Raw genomic sequence first — 17,032 nt, forward strand, 5'->3', positions numbered from 1 at the left:
ATGGGAGTAATAAAATACGTTTTTATATCTTATGTTTTACGTTACAATAAGTTGCGTATTTCTGGCATAACTGTTCTGCAAATACCACTTTGTACACAAAATACGATGTTCTCAGTCTTCCAATTACTGAAAAGTTCCAATGTTCCAATTGGAAAACTCGATTTGAGTAAAATCGAATAAAGAAACATACCGTTATTGTGCACTCGATCAATTTAATCGATTTTGAAATATCGAACAAGCCTATTGACTGGCATACTAAGATTTGTGCATTGCAGTGGAATTATAGTATAGTATTTTCCATTCAGTGCCGCCTGGTCACACCGCGAAGCATTTACAAATAAATTCCCTGGTTGTGTGTAGTTGTTCTTTTTTTTTCGTTCCGTTACATAGCACGCTAAAATAAATATCCGAAAGGTAAATACGATCAGCTGAACAGCAGGTGATAATGCGGGATATATATCCGGGCGGATAAGATAAAATCGCTGCGCGTGGCCAGGAAAAATCTGGGCCACCTGAAAACGATCGAAAAGCGATAACAAGATAAAAAAAAACGTACTGGCGTGTACAGTGAAAACCAGAAAGCTAGGAAATACTAGTTAAACAGTGGGAAAACATGACGCATTGTTTGCATTTGTATGGACGTTCGATAGTGTGTGCGTGCGCGGGCTTCTCGGTGTGAGTGCGGTGTGTGTGCATGTGGACAGTAAAATAAACCAACGCGTTAATTAACCAATTTTACGGGAATCTAAAAAAACAGTAGTTTTATTCTCCGCCAATGCGTAATGTGCTCGAAATAAACAAAAACCGAATGTACCAATTATTTCATCAGCAGTGCGGCACGCACACAAATGCACTTAGCCCACAGCCGTGTATCGATATCAGCGATTACCGATAACCCGTCCAACATATGCAATTACCATCGTTTTCCTGTTTTCCCCGTTATAAAAAAAAAAAAAAACATTGTATAACGTTTTTTCCCCGGAAAAACAGAAAGAAAAAGAAACCACGAAAATATGCAGCGACTGTGGGCTTAACTAGCCAACCCACCCCACTTCCTCCGCCCCCAGATTTTTTTTTTTTATATTTGTTTTTTCTGCTTTTCTGTAAGTTCATTTGCATGCAATTTGAATCGAGTCGAGTTCGAAGCTCTTCGAGGTTCTCGGATCTCCATATTCTGTATTTAAGGCTGGAGAACTGAATAGCGCACTTCTTATTCTCGTTTCGTACACGCCGAAGAGCAATATACACTCCATTTAGATCTTTGCTATACTTCTCGATCCAACCAGTTAATTAAATCAAAAAATAAACACATTTTTCTCGATGTACTTCCGCCTAATTAGTTTTATTATTGTTATCCAGGGATTTACTTTCTAAAGAAGCAGTGGAAAAGTAGTGCGGGAATCCCCTTACAATTCCCACGGCAGACTATATAGCCCGTAATTAAAAGGCCCAATTGATATACACCCATCTTAACTGAACTTTACATTTATAACAACAATGGGTTTTACGAAAGATAATAATTAAATATAATTTATTGTTCCCCAAGCGGCTACTTTTTTAGGCCCGACCCTCAATGAACGCGTAAATCGTTAAGCAAATAAGTTGCCCATAAATTGTTAACCAAAATTGGCTTGCCATTCGCCATTAAAATGAAAAGAAGCACCTCGAAATAATTAAATCACTTTAAGGCTTTGTTTAATTGCACAAGTACAAAGTTAGTTAAGCATGGAACCATAATTGTATTATTTAGTATTAAAACAAGGCTTTAAAATGATTCAAAGGCATACAATTCAGACGCCTCATCATCAAACCTAACTGACAATATAAACCTATTTTTTCAGTTCGAGATCAGCCGATTCCAGAATGCTTTCGCTGCAGAACCAACGGCAACCGAAAACCACACCTCTGGTGGACGAGTACGAGATCTCGGACACGGTACTGGGCCTGGGGATCAATGGAAAGGTGGTGCAGTGCACCCACCGCCGCTCCAAACAGAACTATGCCCTCAAGGTGCTGCTGGACAATGAGAAGGCGCGTCGCGAGGTGGATCTGCATTGGCGACTCAGCGGATGCCGGCACATTGTGAACATCATCGATGTGTACGAGAACACCTATAGCGGCAGGAAGTGCCTTCTGGTGGTCATGGAGTGCATGGAGGGCGGCGAACTCTTCCAGAGGATCCAGGACAAGGCCGATGGCGCCTTCACGGAACGGGAGGCGGCCCAGATAATGCACGAGATCTGCTCGGCGGTAGACTATCTGCACAGTCGCGACATTGCACATCGCGATCTCAAGCCGGAGAACTTGCTGTACACCACCTCTCAGCCGAATGCGATCCTAAAACTGACGGACTTTGGCTTCGCCAAGGAGACATTCAGCAATGACAAGCTGCAGACGCCCTGCTACACTCCTTATTACGTGGGTGAGTGCCGAGTGCCTTTCGAAGGAATTGTCATATTCAGCTAGTTGCTAGTTAACAAAAAATAGCTCTATAATTGTTAAAATCCGCTGTTTACCTACGCTGAACTATGGCATGGCGTTTTTGGGGCCGGAAACTGCATGACAGGCATTTGAATTATTGACTTAATTATACACCACACAGCTGATAGTAAAATGAGTTTTTAGGTAGCTTTCCAGAGGTTTTTTACTTGCACCCGTCTCACATAACTTATTGAGTGAACTTTCTCTATAACTTCTATAAATCAATTCAGCCTTGTTCTCAATCTCGTTGCAAAAGTGCGACCGACTTAATTTGCAATAAAACGGAAAGTAAGGTTGCGAATATATCGGGGGATTTAGTTCTCATTCCACTGCTAAATAAGTATTTGTTACTTCTCAGTAGTTCCCTTCCCATTGTAATGATAATGTTCATTTTGCAGCTCCCGAGGTCCTGGGCCCGGAGAAGTACGACAAGAGCTGCGACATCTGGTCGCTGGGCGTGGTGATGTACATCATAATGTGCGGATTCCCGCCGTTCTACAGCAACCATGGCCTGGCCATTTCGCCCGGCATGAAGAAGCGCATTCGCACCGGCCAGTATGACTTTCCCGATCCGGAGTGGACGAATGTGAGCCCGGCGGCAAAGGACCTGATCAAGGGCATGCTGAACGTGGATCCCAGCAAGCGTCTGCGCATCCAGGACGTCATTCGCAACAACTGGATTGCCCAGTACAATGCCGTACCACAGACACCGCTCTGCACGGGTCGCATGCTGAAGGAGAGCGAGGAAACCTGGCCGGAGGTGCAGGAGGAGATGATGCGCTCGCTGGCCACTATGCGCGTGGACTACGATCAGGTGGGTCATCCGCATGGCTAACATGACAATGTAGGCCAATGTATCTTGCCATTGTTTTGTCTACAGGATAAATCTCGATGCGAGTCTGAATTTTTCCATTCAATTATATAACAATACGCATTTGCTTTTCACCATATATAGTGTGCAGTGTTTTGTTTATACAATGGGAAAATAAATTTCAATTTTAATATGCTTAAGCAATTAGCAAGTAGACTGCCTCTTAGCCCTCTTTTGTTCCAGTCGTGAACTCCCAAGTCACTAATTATAAGAACTAACGGGAATGCTTTGATTAATTTGATACTCGGAAAAATAAATTGTTAATTGGCCTTTTTTATTCCTCAGATGCAAATCAAGGCGCTGGACAAGTCGAACAATCCGCTGCTGACGAAGCGCAGGAAAAAGATCGAGGAGATGGAGATATATGCGGCCAATGCGACGCGCAACTAAACGACGAGGCAGCCAGAGCGACTAACACGGCCAATCCGGGAGTGAGATGGGCGTAGGACGTAGGATGGGTGAACCATCGGACTAACACTTAAGCGGATAACAATGTTGTACAATGCTTTACAAGAACGATAAATACTTCTATACTACGACGACGGCAGCACCTGCTATTAACTACTACGATAATAACAACCTCTGCAAAAGAACTACAACTACAACTACAACTACTCCATGTTATATTACGTTACGTTTTCTTATTCATTTTATGCCCATTATCTATGTATAATCCATTTTCAGTAAACGGGTTCTTAGGGTATTTTGTAGTCTGAAAAGTGCTCTTTTGTAAAAGAAACTAAAAGCGTAATGCGTAAATAACAAACTTAAGTAAAGCCAAGTGCAAGCCTAGCTAGCCAGCCGAATATTCAAAATGCCTCGGTATCGCGTGAAAGTGTTTCGTTTTTCGATAAAACTTTTTTTCAAAACGTGTCATTTGTAACCGAACTATTTTTTTTACGTGTACGTGACTTTGATTATAATTATATATGTATATGTATAACCGTGTGTATATGTATGTATGGTATATGTGTGGAGAAACAATTATACAGCCAGTTGACGTTAGCATTAATCTGCGAAAGATTCAATGTTGGTTATAACTTTTATTTGCTGATTCTGCAAGCGATATACCATTTTACCGTATAGCGTATTTGTAGTCCATAAACAACAAGATCCCCACAAATAAATAAAAACAAATCAAGCTTATTTTACTATGATTAAATCCAAACATTGCTTTCATTTCAACTCCAACTGGATAACTACACGCTTTAGAAAGAGATGCCAACAAGTTGCATCTTCTGTGGGCTGGAGGGCAAAACTCTCAGCTTGATCCACTATAATCCCATTTATCCCAGTTCAGAGGGCACAAGGTATGGTAATCCCACGGATTAAAGAAACTAGGAGTTTTGGGTTTTGCGGTGTCATTTATTTTCCATTTCCAATGATCAACAGTGCTCCGGCATATGAGCCATCTACATATATCATCAACGATGCTTTTCGCGTGGGTGCTGAACAACCTGGGGCTTGTGGCCGGGTCTGGGGCGTGGCATAGGGCGGGGTGGAGTGTGATGTGGTGGGTAAATGGGGAGGAGGTGGTGGTGGTTGCAAATAACAATTTGCCAACAGTGTGGGGCCACAGCTTCGAGAGGCCGCGATTACAATACCCGACTAAAGGCTACGACTAAGACAATAGTTAACATTCACGTACATCCATCATCGCCATAACACCATAACTACAGATTTGTGGGTGATTCGGTTATTCGTGTCGTTTCTTTTGTATTTTGTATTTTGCATTTTGTATTTTTTGTTTTTCATCATCATTCATCAGAGTCTGAAAGAGGTTCGTGTTGTGGTTTTTGTCTGCTTTACTGTATCGTTTTCACTTTTTTCTTATTTTTTTTTTTTTCTTTTTCGCGTTTTACGTTTACCTTGACGTACTTTCAGTTGCGTGTTATATCAATTTACAAAATATGTGACAGAAAATTCGCTTAGAAAAATACATTTGGTTGCTTTCAAAGCAATGCTTTGCTTCCTGTCCTCCTCATTTGTTTTCCTATTTGTTTTGTTTGTTCCATGTACTTGTTTGCTGTAGTTTGTTTGTGTGCTCCGATGCTGTTTGCTAGCCTTAATTTTAGTCTAATGGCAGATATCGAGATTCACCGTGCTTCCGGGCTCCTCCCGCTAATAGTTGAACTTTAAATTCCTGCATTCGTTTCCAATTCTCCTGGCTCTCCATCGTCCATCGTCCATCCGTGAATATTACACCCGTTCTACGATCCTCAATCCTCTTTAGCTATAGTTTTGTAAACTGAAGGTACATTTTTCAACAATCTCTCGATCCGTATCGATCCGTATAGATCCTTTCGATCACCTAGATCCCCTAAATCCTCTGCTCTGCCTACAGAAAACTGTCGCAGCTGTTCTCCGCCTCGCTATTGGAGCAATCCATGGCTGGCAGTGAAACGCCTCGTCGATAGAGCCACTGCCTCTGATGATGATGATGCTGCTGCAGCTGCTGGTGCTGGTGGTGGTGATGGTATGCATGGCCAGCACCCGGCACGCAACTGGCGCTGGAGCTGCTACCGCTGCCGGAGCCCTGGCCAGTGGGACTCATGTGGCTGCCACGTCTTCTGGAGGTCGACGGCGTCTCCGGCAGGGCGACGGCGTTGAGGCGCGGAAAGTACTTGTACATCTCCAGCAGGCTGCCCAACTTAACGTGCGGCTTGTACTCCACATCTAGCAGGGATTGTGCTGCCGAGCTGCTATTGCTCAGTGGCGTCCAGAAGGTGAGACCCAGCTGGGCCAAGTGACCGCCCTAAAAGAGAGATTGGTCAGTTGGTTGCGAGTACATTTGTGAATAGCCCAGACCCACCTTGATGTCGGTCTCCAGTTTGTCGCCGATCATGACGCACTCCTGCGGCTTGACATTGAGAAAGTTGCAGGCGGCATAGAAGATCTCCGGATGCGGTTTCTCCCATGGCAGATCCGATGAGACCAGCACGCAGTCGAAGTAGCCGCGCACATTCAGCTCGGCCACCTTCTCCCACTGGGCGTTCGACGGTCCGTTGGTGATGAGGGCCAGGGCGTAGCCCGCCTGGCGCATTCGCAGCAGCAGCTGGACATAATCAGCGGGCACGGCTAGGTAGCGATACCGCAGCTTCAGCCACTTGGGATAGATCTGCTCCGCCAGGTGCTTGTGGCGAGCTGGAAGGGATTCGCGCCACAGGTGAGTGCGCCACGAGTCCAGCGATGTTTGCGAGTTGTCCGGACAACGGCGGAAGGCCTTTAGAAAGTTTTGGGTGGCCTGAGTGGCATCATCTTTGCTGAACTGGTACTGACTCTCTAGAACATCCGCGAGCTGAGAACGAAATGGGTAATTGTGGCAATTTGTGTGATTACGTTACATAAATTTCAAAAAATATATATATAAATAAGCTTAACCCGTGCGTTTGGTTGATATGATAATGTCATAAAAACCTTAGTAGCGATAAAACTATAAATACGCCATGACGAATTAACGACGTGATAAGTTAAGAACTCTCACGCTGTAAGAACTGTTAAAACAAAGTCAAAACTTTGGCTAACGTGAAGTTGAGATTAATAAAAGCAATTAAAAACCTATGTCTACAATCTGCAATCAAAACTATTACGTCCATAAAGTTCTCAATTAAGCGTCAGATTGTCAAACCCAATCATTCGATCGAATCTAAGCCAATTGATTAATCGAACGTAATGCCGTAATCGTTATAGCATCGTCGTACTATCTGGGAATCGATCATCAAACTGCAATTGCCGCCGGCACACATGTCGCATGAGTAATATTATATGTATATATACTATATGTTATGGTTGCAATGATAGCTTGGAAATTTCCATTGGTTATCTATTTTCCGGCTTAACGACCCGATCTAATATAATAAAAGTCATTTCAATAGTAAGAAATCAAGTTGGAGTCCCTGCGAATTGCCACATATACATAAATACTACATATGAACATGAGTTCCGAAATATAAATGGGTGTGGCTCCGCCCGCTAACAATTGAAAGCAACTGAATAAAGAAACTGAACTGTCTTGTTTAAGGCCTTCAAACATGGCATATTGAAACGTGAACGTGATGATGAAGTTAACTATCTAAATTGGCGCAGTTTAAGAGATAACGATATAATCTGGAATGCAAAAAATAAGTAAATGTACGTGACATAGAACACATTTTCAAGAATACCTTTCTCTCTTGAAGGGAAAGTGGAAATAAGATAAGATTGCTAAAATAAAGTTTAACCTTTCAAGACAGACGCAAATAGACTCAACTACAGAAAGGATCTCTGCAGTAAATGATGTCAAAGACCTCTGAATGTTTATATGTATATGTACCTATTGTGAAATGCTACCTATTATCATCACTTAACCTTTAGCTTCTCGGTGTGCCATTCAATTGTAGTCGGCAGTTTATATTTCAAAAGAAACCATTGATTTCATAAACTAACAGTTGGCCGGATAAGATGATGGCATGGTGATCCTTTACAGACGCTCCTTTTAACTTTTGTTGAACCCAAGTTCCCCGATTTACGACTTTTTTGCAATCGTTCACCGCCTGGAGTGCACGTATAATGATAATGCGCCCATGATAAGATCCTGTAAAGTGCCTTTGGGCATTTCGAAAAACCCAAGATTCCCAATTTCCAACGTAATGCTGGTTTTTTTGTTGGTTTTATCGCGCTGACAGCCTTCTAGAGTGCATGTACCCGTGGTTATATTTAAGTTAAGACCTTGTCGAGTGCACTCAGAGTTTTTCTTTTGGGTGGGGAGGCGTTGGGGTTGGGGGATGTAAAAGGAAGGGAAGGGAAGGGAAGGGAAGGGAAAGGAAATCGGTACGGAACGCAAATAAACAATCGAATTTCGGGCGCGTGCTATCAGCCGAGCGTCCGGGTTTTTCGACTACGTAACAACGGGCGGGCTGCAGTGGAAAATTTTCTAGCTGCTCCGCCCGCCTGCTGCGCACTTTCACCCCTCTGGAAAAGAAACGGAAGAAACGCCAACGGATTGGGGCAGGTGGGGAGACAGAGAGACAGGGAGGCTGTTTCCGTTTGGCTTGGTTAACATAGCTCACCTTTCTGATCGCCTTGGAATCGCCGGCTCGGGTGGGAATCAACGTGTTGTCCAGGTCAAAGTAAAAGGCCCTGATTTTCGCACATGTCGCATCGAAATGTGAATGTGTGGCTGTCAATTGCTTGCCGCAATGGAGTTTGCTAGCTGCCATGGGAGTCGTCGAGCGGGGGGATGGGGGTTTGGGGGGCTGTGCGTACGTGGGGGCACTGTCAGGGGGAGGGGTGATGGTAGGTGGGTGGGATGCAAACGTGGAGCAAGATCAACTTTGGTGCAATTCAATCCGCCAGCGGATATGCGATTCGAAATTTGGCGCCAAACGAAGCGAAAGGTACGAGTTGCAGCAGTGCAGCGGCACTGCAGTATTTTTCCGATTTTCCACGAGCGGACTAACAAAAGATTCCGCTTCTCGCGCGGCGAAGTTAAAACGGCAACTGAATCGAAACGAAAAAAAAAATAACGAAACGGAACGGGAGCGGTCGCAGTAAGGTCGAGAGAGGGGGTGGCGGGCCGGCGGAACAGGTGAGCGCGGGTGTATGTGTGTGTGCGTGTGAGTGCTTGTGGACCGAGTGAGAGCGGAGCAGCGACTGAAAAACTGAAAGAAAGTGCGAGCGCGCATGGTAACACAGTGGCGACCAAAAGTGTGCGCAGGCGAACAGTGTGACCAATCGCCCCCAATAAGTATCTAAAGCTTAACCAGCCATTGCGTCAATTGGGTATTAACAAGAAACTAAGATTCAGATTTTGAAATCAACCTACTTTTAAAAGTGTTGAATTTAATAACTGGCTAGACATCTGTTTTTTTTTAATAATAATAATTTTTATTTATTAAGGCATACGGGGAAACTTGGAGCCCCATTGTGTCCTTCTTTTCTATTAATTCAGCCCATTTGGGCGCGCCGGCTAACTACAGTTGGCTTTTTCTATTTTACAATGATTTTACTACAATTACATAACAATCACAGATAACATATAGGAATTAAGATAAGCGTCAGCTTCTGCTGACCCTTGTCACAGGAGATCGGGATATGAGATCCCTCGGTTGTCTTCTATTCAGCCTCCTTAGTGGGCGGGATCTGTTTAGAGCGCTGGCCAGCCGATTTCTGTGGCGCTCCAAGACATCTGTCTCTTCTTGTTTCGCACAAATGCAGCACAGCACATGTGCTTTTTGCGGGCACATACTTTTTGGCACCACTGTGCAAAGTGTGCCAAGTGCCGTTTGCGCGCGAGAGCGAATGAGAGCAGGCGACCTCGCGCAGAGTTGTCTCTATGCGCCGTTAAGCGACCGTGAGCGGAAAAGAGAACACGATAGAGGTCGCGGGAGGGTCCCGTTGCTTTGCTACGACGCCTGCTCTTCACTCTCAATTTAAAATGAATCCAAGGCTCGCTAATTTCCTGATTGTTTTGCAATTTATTTTTAAATTCTATAAATAAAACCAGGAAAAGCAACAACAACGGTTCTTTGTTTACCAAAAATATAAGTTGTTTTATACTTCCTGGTGCTTTATAGCACTGGCCTGGCGGTTAATCGATAATTTTCGATAGTCATTGTTAAAAATGGCAACGCTTTGCTTTCTTTTAACGAGGTGGCAAGTGATTAGCCCACGGATTTTTTGTGCATCTTTCTGTGTTTTTTTTATTCGTTTTGGGAGTTTTTAAAAATTTTCAGCGATGAGCAACGCAGAGGCAACTACGGATTTATATTCCACAGGTGAGTGAATATTAAAACAACCCGAAAGGTGTAATACAACGAGATTTTCTTGTAGAAACCATTCTGAAAGCAGCGGACGAGGAAGTGGAGAAGGCTTCAGCGGCCAGTAGGAGCAGGTTATCGGCCGAAGAGGAGAACCCGGATGGCAAGGAGCAGCCGGTAACGCCGGAGGACGAGCTTATCTCCATGGAAACGCTGCGCCCCTCGCCTGTCCAATGGCCGGAGCGATGTGAGTGTAGACAACGTGAGCACCCAGAGGTTGGCGCCATTTTTAACGCCTACTTTTCGTTTCGTTTGCTCCAGTTCCCGGAATGGACGAGTTCCTCACCATGAGCGACACGCCGATCTACACGCGCAGCACGGACTACGCCAACAATCTGACAGTCGAGGACATGGCCAAAATCAATCGTATGTATATATATTGTGTATATATGTATTGCGGCATATTCATTACATACTTTTGTTTTTTCAGAGCTAGCCCAGCTCACTCCCGAGCAGCTGATCGAGAATATAAAGTCAATGCATGATGAAATTTACCAGCTGGGACTGCGTGAGGCAAAGGAGATGACTCGTGGTAAGCTGCTGGGCATCTTTGACCGGGATCGCGTTCCTAAGCGGCAGCCATGAGGCAGAATGACTGGGTGATTCCTGGAAATGGGACTGCCAAGGATCTCTTTGAAGTCGAATTAGGAACATAGGCGTAGTTTCATAGTGTACATAGTTCTATTTTTATAGTGCGTTATGCGAGTTGTGAATGTATCGCAATTTTACAAAGATAAATAGGCGTTTGAACAGTAACTAACGTTTATTTCCATTAAAGCATTTTGGGTCCTACGTCGCTTGTATTACAGATACATTTGAGGAGTCGAAGGAGAGATGAAGTTGAAGGATTGCCAAGGAATGCAGAAGGATCAGGAGTTTTGGAGAAGGCACAGTAGATTTCGCTATGCAGGGACATTAACGCAACAAATAACTCTGTCTATGTGGGATTGGATGGATCGGTTACTCTAGTGCCTTCTATTTATACTTAACTAAATGCTTTCATTCAGATTTATATAGTAGCCTTTCCCATGATCCATCCCAATGTGGGAAAGTGTGTTGGTGCTGATGGTGTGATTACATGCTGTTTCCCGTGAATATATTCTGCCTAACTTGCATCAATTCCGATTACTCCTGCCATTGCATTCCGAATCGCTGCTCAAAGGTGATCCGGTTAAAGACGCCCGCATCGGCCAGCTGCAAGGGATCGGTGTAGTACGCAAAACGCCGTATATCCAGCATGGCCAGGTCGAACATTTGCTTCCAGCTGGTCAAATCCGTGACGCTCATGTGGATCGGCAGCTGGGGATCCGGTATATCGATGGCTGCCTGCAGTCGGTCAAAAGCCTCGGCAATTGGTCCCACCGACAAATTAACCCAGTACTCCGCTGGAAAGCGCTTGTTCTCGCAGAACGGCGCTCCCTTGCGCATGATGAAGACCAGCATGAGTATCTCATAGCGCTCGGAGCTCTCATAAAAGCGCTTGGTTCGGGTCTTCTCCACGAAATCGATGAGAAGAATCAGGGGCGTGTAGTTCTGGAGGTGCATCAATAGCTCCCGATCGGTCCAAAGGTAACGACCACCTTTGACGGTCAGCAGGCTCATGTTGCTGGCGAGTTGTTGATGCTGCTGCTGCTGTTGCTGCTGGTGGTGTTGCTGCTGATGCTGCTGCTGGTGCTGCTGTTGCTGCTGAAGGTGTTGCTGTTGGTGTTGCTGCTGCTGCTGCTGGTGGTGTTGCTGCTGCTGCTGCTGCTGTTGCTGGTGGTGAATGCCGCCGGCGGATGGGGCTGGAGTTCCGGTACTCGATGCAACCTGGCTGGGCATGGCGACCACAATGCCCGTCTGTCTCTGGCAGCCAATCTCCTCCACCATGTGCGCTGCGATGACGACAAAATGCAATTAAGGCAAGTGCCTAAACCAGGCCAAGGTCGCTGCGTGGGCCGAGCACCCAGCCACCCCCAACCCACCCTTATTACTTGTTGCAAATAACGAGCAGTAAACAGCAGCAAACGAGCAGCAAGTCAAAGGCTACGGCAATTGCAATCGACTTACTGCGTGCCCCAATCAAAGCGGCGGAAATTTAATGAGGCGGATGGATGAGCGGGTCTTTTGCGGGCCTGCACTTGGATCGGAGGTACGACTCTGGCCCCAACAGCAATGGCCTATCTCCTCCGGCAGCTCTGCGTGTGTGCCGTGCGCCCTGGACGATTGTTGCCACGCGAGTGCCTCCCCAAGTCCGAAGTCGGAGCCACTCGGACCCGCATTCTCGTTGCACTCGGTCTCAGTTTTCGGACTCGGTAGCGCCAGCCGATGGCCATGTGGATGTGCATTATAGGGACTCGGCCCGTTTGGCAATGAACTTATTGGATGCGTTCTGCGCTGGCTGCGTTTCGCAGATTTGTTACCAAGCAAGCTGCCAACTCAAAAATAAATGCGAAAAACATATACACATATATACATACATATATAGCTTATAAAAAATAAAGAATTTCATGTTTAAGTTAAAAAATCAAGACAAGAACACGCTTAAACATAAACAAAATATTTATACGTACCTACATATAATTAGGCAAATTGAGGATGCATTTAAATAAGAGTTGTAAGATTTCAAGAGTTTTTAAGCACCCTGTTCCATTCACCTTTGATTTGATTGAAAGCTTATTAAAGCTCATCAGCTTATCAGCAAACGAAATCGAAGTTTTGATGGGCATCAAAGTGGTTTTAAATTTCCAATAAAGGTAAACTTTTGACTTAAATCCACCTTGAGCGGTAAATAAGTAAACAGATTGGGGAAACGGAAAGCGAAATTCGTTTGTAAACGATTTGGAGCAACTACATTTGCATTTAATAAGGCCTCAAATTTTCCCACAAATTAATAAACAATATCATGATTAATGTATAATTTTTAATACTAATATACAGAAATACGAATATTATTAATGTACACTAATGCATAGCATCGGGTATTATAACTAGTCTTAGTAGAATTATACACGCCCCACTAAATAGTAACAAAAATGTACAGCCAGGGTCAAAATATTTGAAAAAAATATATCCTTGGGATGACTTAGCTTAAAAACTCTTTTATATAAATGCCTAAAACTTTTGTTAAAGCTTGCCCACCTTCTGATCGAACTCGTCCTTGTGCTCATTCTTTAGGTACTTCCGCATCCCGACGAGCATGTAGCGCACTTTGGGCGCAGATAGGACATCCAGGAGTATGACCATCAGGGCCTGAAAGCTCTCATAGGTGCCATCTTTATACTCCAGCAGAGCCTTGCCAAAGCGGCGGAATTGATCCTGGGTGACCAGACTGCGTAGCTGCAATGTAAGGTATATAATTAGCAGCAGTATGAAAGTAATCTCCAATGTATTCCACCTCTCGGAGAAAATCTGCCCTTTCCGCGGGTGCCTCCTTAACTTGCGAACTGCTTGGCTCCACCTTGATGTTCTCCACCAGCTTATATCGCTTCTTTGACACCTGGCTGGAGGATTCCGGCTGCGTCGGCGAGCTTCGCTCCCGCTTGTGAATCTTCACCATGCCAGAGGAGCCACTTTTACTATCCATGCAGCAGTTAAAATCGATACTCTAGAAAGGGGAAAAACAGTTCCGTAAGAACTAAATAAACACAAAGTAAAAGGAGATTCGTGGGAATCTCGTGTTTACCGAGACATTTGAGTCGAGTCGACTCATAAAGTCCATGGCATTCGGCGCCGCACCACCCAGTTTTCGTCCAGCGGCACTGGCATAATCGGCGGGTGTCCATGTCTTTATGGAATTGGCCATCTCCACTTTGCTACAAAGAAAAATAATAAATATTTCAAAGAGTCAATACCGGAGGAAAGACAAACAAAAGTTTATTTACCCTTGCAGTGATGCCAAATGACCACTGAAAATGGCTTAAAACTTTTTACTTTCGCCATGATAAATCTCAAAATTTTAAAGACTAAAATTTTTCGTACTAAAATCCGATTTAGTAATTACAATGCAATCTATTAAGCTGATAAGCGTGATCTTAGATCGCAGGTTACGTACATGGCGGATTCATTGGCTGATTTGAAGGTGGCATTGGAACCAGGCTCCCGTTTCACTTTTGGAATGGCGGCTAGGGGTTCATTCTCTTTCTTGCAGACGGTCTCCAAAGGCGAATCCGTTTCCCTCTCATCCGGTAGCTTCATCTGAAGATTGGAAAGAATTGTATCACAAATTGTGAAAAATTCAAGAACATCATAGACTCACATTGGCCTCGGCATTCTTGAAGAACTGACGCAGTTCCCGGACGATGGGACCAAAGGGTGAGCACTGTGGCCGGTCGCCCAGGTGACCCCGAATCCATTTGGACAGCTGCTGGACCTGGGAGGCGTCCTTGAACCGCGAATCACAGAGCAGAATGGCACCATAATCGTTGCGATGCCGGATTACACGACCGATGGCTTGATTGACTGCCCTCGTGGCATCCAGATTGTACCATTCCTGACCACTTAACAGCTGATTCTCGCGCGTCCTATTCGCCTCCAGATAGCGACGTTTCAGTATCACCTTGGGATCTTTTAGCGGCGGGAATGGCAGACCCGTTATAATCACCGCCCGGCCATTGCGATCAGCAAAGTCCAGACCTTCGGAGACTTTGCCGCGACAAACAGCCATGAATACGGCACCCTTGGAGTCGCGTATCGCCTGGTAGAACTCCTCCATCGTGCTGGTGAACTGATCCTTGCTCCGCGGCTCCAGAAATATCGGTTTCTTGACCGATATGTCTGCCCACAATCCACTGGCCTGCCACGCATCCACGCACTTGTTCAACATGGGATACGATGGGAAAAAGACAAGGAGGCCGTCGGGTACTATCCGCGATACATTCAGAATTGTCTGTCCCAGGGAGCTGATGTACTTGGGATTATCACTGCAGAAGAAGAAAGAAGGTAGATACCAAAATTTTGTTTATTACTAAAATTCATTTGCTTAACATTAGGAAATTTATACGTTGGCATTCCGTAAAGTTATGATATGATTCACCTGCAACAAAAGTGATTTATGTTTGGCCCAAATTATTTATTTACTCATGGCATTGCCCATAAACAAATAAGCTTTTGGTGTGAATAATGCTTACCGGTTCGCGTAGTTCGATATCAGCTGCTGACGATCGGGTCCGGTGCCGATGATCTTGACATAAACCTGCGACTGGTCGACGATGTGCGGATTCTCCAGATGCTGCGCCACCGGAATAGCAAGTTCGGCGATCAGCGGCTTGAGAGGAGCCAGCGTGCCGCTCGTCAGGATTACGCTGCGCACTTGGGTGTTTAGCAGTTGTTCCATTCCGAAGCCAGGATTAAAACACCAGAAGTTGATGATTTTGGCGACCTTACTTGAGCCAGTCGCTGCTGCAATCGTTCCCTTGCCCAGCCAACCACCGTGCTGTTTACCACCCTGCTGCTTTCCGTGTCCCTGCTTAACCTCCTCCAACTGCACATGCACCTTAAAGCTTGCGTACACCTTGCTCATCACATCCTCCTTGTTGGCAAACACAATTGTCAGCAGATCGCTGAGCATCGTAAAGGTGCCGCCCTTGCGGATGGTCATCTGCTGGGAGGCCACAAGGAGGTACTGCACCAGTTTGTCCAGCAGGGATACTATTGTGGCAACGTTGCCGTAGGTGAACTAAAATAAAGGAAGTTTCAGTAAGCCTCAACAATACTTAAAGATTCGGTGCATCTTACATTCGCCTTGCCAAGCAGTTCGTACATCATGGAGGCGGGAAAGGTTGTTCCTTCGACGGCGTTTTCCACAACGACGGCATCGATGGCCTTCTCAAACTCGAGCAGCATCTCCTTAAGCAACGTAAGGTCATCCAAGGTGAAGTCTTTTGGCTCATCCCCGCCCATGTCTTGCGACTCGCCGCTCGCAAAGACTTGCATGATATGCGTGACGTCCTCGATGGCCATGGCCACATCAGAGGACTTAATCTGCACCGAAGCGGACTCCTCGCAGATCTTCTCGATGTTGTGTGCCTCGTCCAGAATCACAATGGTGTTGCCCAGTTCAATTTTGTTGGCCTTGCGAGCCTTGGGATCGAGTAGATAGTTATAGGGCATGAAGGTGATATCCGCTTGTGGAACCAACTCCCGAGATGCAAAGTAGGGACATATCTTTAGGCGCTGGCCCACCTTGACCAGGTCCTCAATGTCCATGATGGAGGGTCCGCGCAGATCTGGATGATCCTTTCGCGACTCCACGCGCATTTGAAATGAACAGGTCTTGGAGTGCACCCGTAGCTTGCACATGTTGGTCTTGTTGGAGTTCCCCTGCTCCCTCATGACCTCCGGATGAATGCATAGCTGATCGCGGGAGCCCAGTACCACGGATCGCATGTTGGCGTACGCCGTCCTCTTGAGTTCCCGCATCGCCTGGGTCAACTGGGAGTGGGTACGCGACGCGTAAATGACCTTGGGCACGCCCCAGTTATTCGCACGACCCATGGTCTTGGCCAGCTCGGACAGGTCTCCCCCAGCTGCTCCTCCTCCAAGACCAGTAAAATCGGCCTTCTCCATTTTGACCATCTGTTGTTGGTGCTCCGATTGCCTTGTGCGGATCCAGGCCAACGATGAGCACAGCAAACTTAGGGTCTTTCCCGTACCGGTTGGCGATTCCAGGACTCCATTCGTGCCATCGCGGAGACACTGGATGACCTTCTCCATGTACGCCCGCTGAACCGGATAAGGCTCAAACGGGAAGTGCACCGGAATGCCAGCGATCACGCTTTCCGGCATTATTTTTAATAATACTATTTATTTACTTGTTTACGCGCCAAAACGTAGGGAACATGTGTTTGTTGCTCGATAACGATACCTGTATGTGTGGTGAACAGTTATCGCTATCGATAGAGTA

At 45.6% G+C, this 17,032-nt stretch overlaps 5 protein-coding genes across 6 annotated transcripts; 2 read left to right on the forward strand and 3 right to left on the reverse strand.

The window, feature by feature from the left end:
- The first annotated feature begins 275 nt into the window (after positions 1-275).
- LOC120455289 (MAP kinase-activated protein kinase 2) lies at positions 276-4,514 on the forward strand. Its single transcript, XM_039641330.2, has 4 exons — positions 276-414; positions 1,842-2,422; positions 2,880-3,295; positions 3,638-4,514. Exons 2-4 carry the CDS (start codon positions 1,864-1,866, stop codon positions 3,740-3,742), a joined length of 1,080 nt encoding a protein of 359 aa, XP_039497264.1. The 5' UTR covers positions 276-414; positions 1,842-1,863; the 3' UTR covers positions 3,743-4,514.
- Positions 4,515-4,696: 182 nt separating this feature from the next.
- Positions 4,697-8,977, reverse strand: LOC120455291 (N-acylneuraminate-9-phosphatase). Its single transcript, XM_039641331.2, has 3 exons — positions 8,401-8,977; positions 6,165-6,650; positions 4,697-6,107 (listed from the first exon to the last, which is right to left on the reverse strand). Exons 1-3 carry the CDS (start codon positions 8,548-8,550, stop codon positions 5,691-5,693), a joined length of 1,053 nt encoding a protein of 350 aa, XP_039497265.1. The 5' UTR covers positions 8,551-8,977; the 3' UTR covers positions 4,697-5,690.
- A 970-nt stretch (positions 8,978-9,947) lies between these two features.
- On the forward strand, positions 9,948-10,905 carry LOC120455778 (protein lin-52 homolog). The gene is made up of 4 exons (XM_039642235.1): positions 9,948-10,107; positions 10,163-10,336; positions 10,411-10,515; positions 10,580-10,905. Exons 1-4 carry the CDS (start codon positions 10,068-10,070, stop codon positions 10,732-10,734), a joined length of 474 nt encoding a protein of 157 aa, XP_039498169.1. The 5' UTR covers positions 9,948-10,067; the 3' UTR covers positions 10,735-10,905.
- A 129-nt stretch (positions 10,906-11,034) lies between these two features.
- LOC120455777 (general transcriptional corepressor trfA) lies at positions 11,035-12,716 on the reverse strand. Of its 2 annotated transcripts, none has more exons than XM_039642234.2 (2): positions 12,123-12,716; positions 11,035-12,023 (listed from the first exon to the last, which is right to left on the reverse strand). In XM_039642234.2, exon 2 carries the CDS (start codon positions 12,016-12,018, stop codon positions 11,275-11,277), a length of 744 nt encoding a protein of 247 aa, XP_039498168.1. In that variant the 5' UTR covers positions 12,019-12,023; positions 12,123-12,716; the 3' UTR covers positions 11,035-11,274. The 2 variants fall into 2 exon arrangements, with proteins under 2 accessions (XP_039498168.1, XP_039498167.1); XM_039642233.2 differs by having other exon boundaries at positions 12,199-12,708.
- A 317-nt stretch (positions 12,717-13,033) lies between these two features.
- LOC120455776 (regulator of telomere elongation helicase 1 homolog) lies at positions 13,034-16,981 on the reverse strand. Its single transcript, XM_039642231.2, has 7 exons — positions 15,865-16,981; positions 15,258-15,805; positions 14,387-15,050; positions 14,183-14,325; positions 13,814-13,943; positions 13,526-13,735; positions 13,034-13,467 (listed from the first exon to the last, which is right to left on the reverse strand). The coding sequence occupies exons 1-7, from the start codon at positions 16,912-16,914 to the stop codon at positions 13,255-13,257; spliced, it is 2,958 nt and encodes a 985-aa protein (XP_039498165.1). The 5' UTR covers positions 16,915-16,981; the 3' UTR covers positions 13,034-13,254.
- Between the last annotated feature and the right edge of the window lie 51 nt (positions 16,982-17,032).

Source organism: Drosophila santomea, chromosome X (assembly GCF_016746245.2).
Source record: "Drosophila santomea strain STO CAGO 1482 chromosome X, Prin_Dsan_1.1, whole genome shotgun sequence".
Lineage (NCBI taxonomy): Eukaryota > Metazoa > Arthropoda > Insecta > Diptera > Drosophilidae > Drosophila > Drosophila santomea.

Excerpts from the sequence above, each read along its gene's own strand:
- LOC120455777 (XM_039642234.2), bottom strand. The coding sequence starts at position 12,018 with ATGGTGGAGGAGATTGGCTGCCAGAGACAGACGGGCATTGTGGTCGCC.
- LOC120455778 (XM_039642235.1), top strand. The coding sequence starts at position 10,068 with ATGAGCAACGCAGAGGCAACTACGGATTTATATTCCACAG. Across the intron at positions 10,108-10,162 it reads TACGGATTTATATTCCACAG|AAACCATTCTGAAAGCAGCG; the intron begins GTGAGTGAATAT and ends ATTTTCTTGTAG. Across the intron at positions 10,516-10,579 it reads GGACATGGCCAAAATCAATC|AGCTAGCCCAGCTCACTCCC; the intron begins GTATGTATATAT and ends TTGTTTTTTCAG.
- LOC120455289 (XM_039641330.2), top strand. The coding sequence starts at position 1,864 with ATGCTTTCGCTGCAGAACCAACGGCAACCGAAAACCACACCTCTGGTG. Across the intron at positions 2,423-2,879 it reads CTACACTCCTTATTACGTGG|CTCCCGAGGTCCTGGGCCCG; the intron begins GTGAGTGCCGAG and ends TTCATTTTGCAG. Across the intron at positions 3,296-3,637 it reads TGCGCGTGGACTACGATCAG|ATGCAAATCAAGGCGCTGGA; the intron begins GTGGGTCATCCG and ends TTTATTCCTCAG.
- LOC120455776 (XM_039642231.2), bottom strand. The coding sequence starts at position 16,914 with ATGCCGGAAAGCGTGATCGCTGGCATTCCGGTGCACTTCCCGTTTGAG. Across the intron at positions 13,944-14,182 it reads TCAGCCAATGAATCCGCCAT|CAAAGTGGAGATGGCCAATT; the intron begins GTACGTAACCTG and ends TTTTCTTTGTAG. Across the intron at positions 13,736-13,813 it reads GACTCGACTCAAATGTCTCG|AGTATCGATTTTAACTGCTG; the intron begins GTAAACACGAGA and ends TCCCCTTTCTAG.
- LOC120455291 (XM_039641331.2), bottom strand. The coding sequence starts at position 8,550 with ATGGCAGCTAGCAAACTCCATTGCGGCAAGCAATTGACAGCCACACAT. Across the intron at positions 6,651-8,400 it reads ATTCCAAGGCGATCAGAAAG|CTCGCGGATGTTCTAGAGAG; the intron begins GTGAGCTATGTT and ends TTTCGTTCTCAG. Across the intron at positions 6,108-6,164 it reads AACTGGAGACCGACATCAAG|GGCGGTCACTTGGCCCAGCT; the intron begins GTGGGTCTGGGC and ends TCTCTCTTTTAG.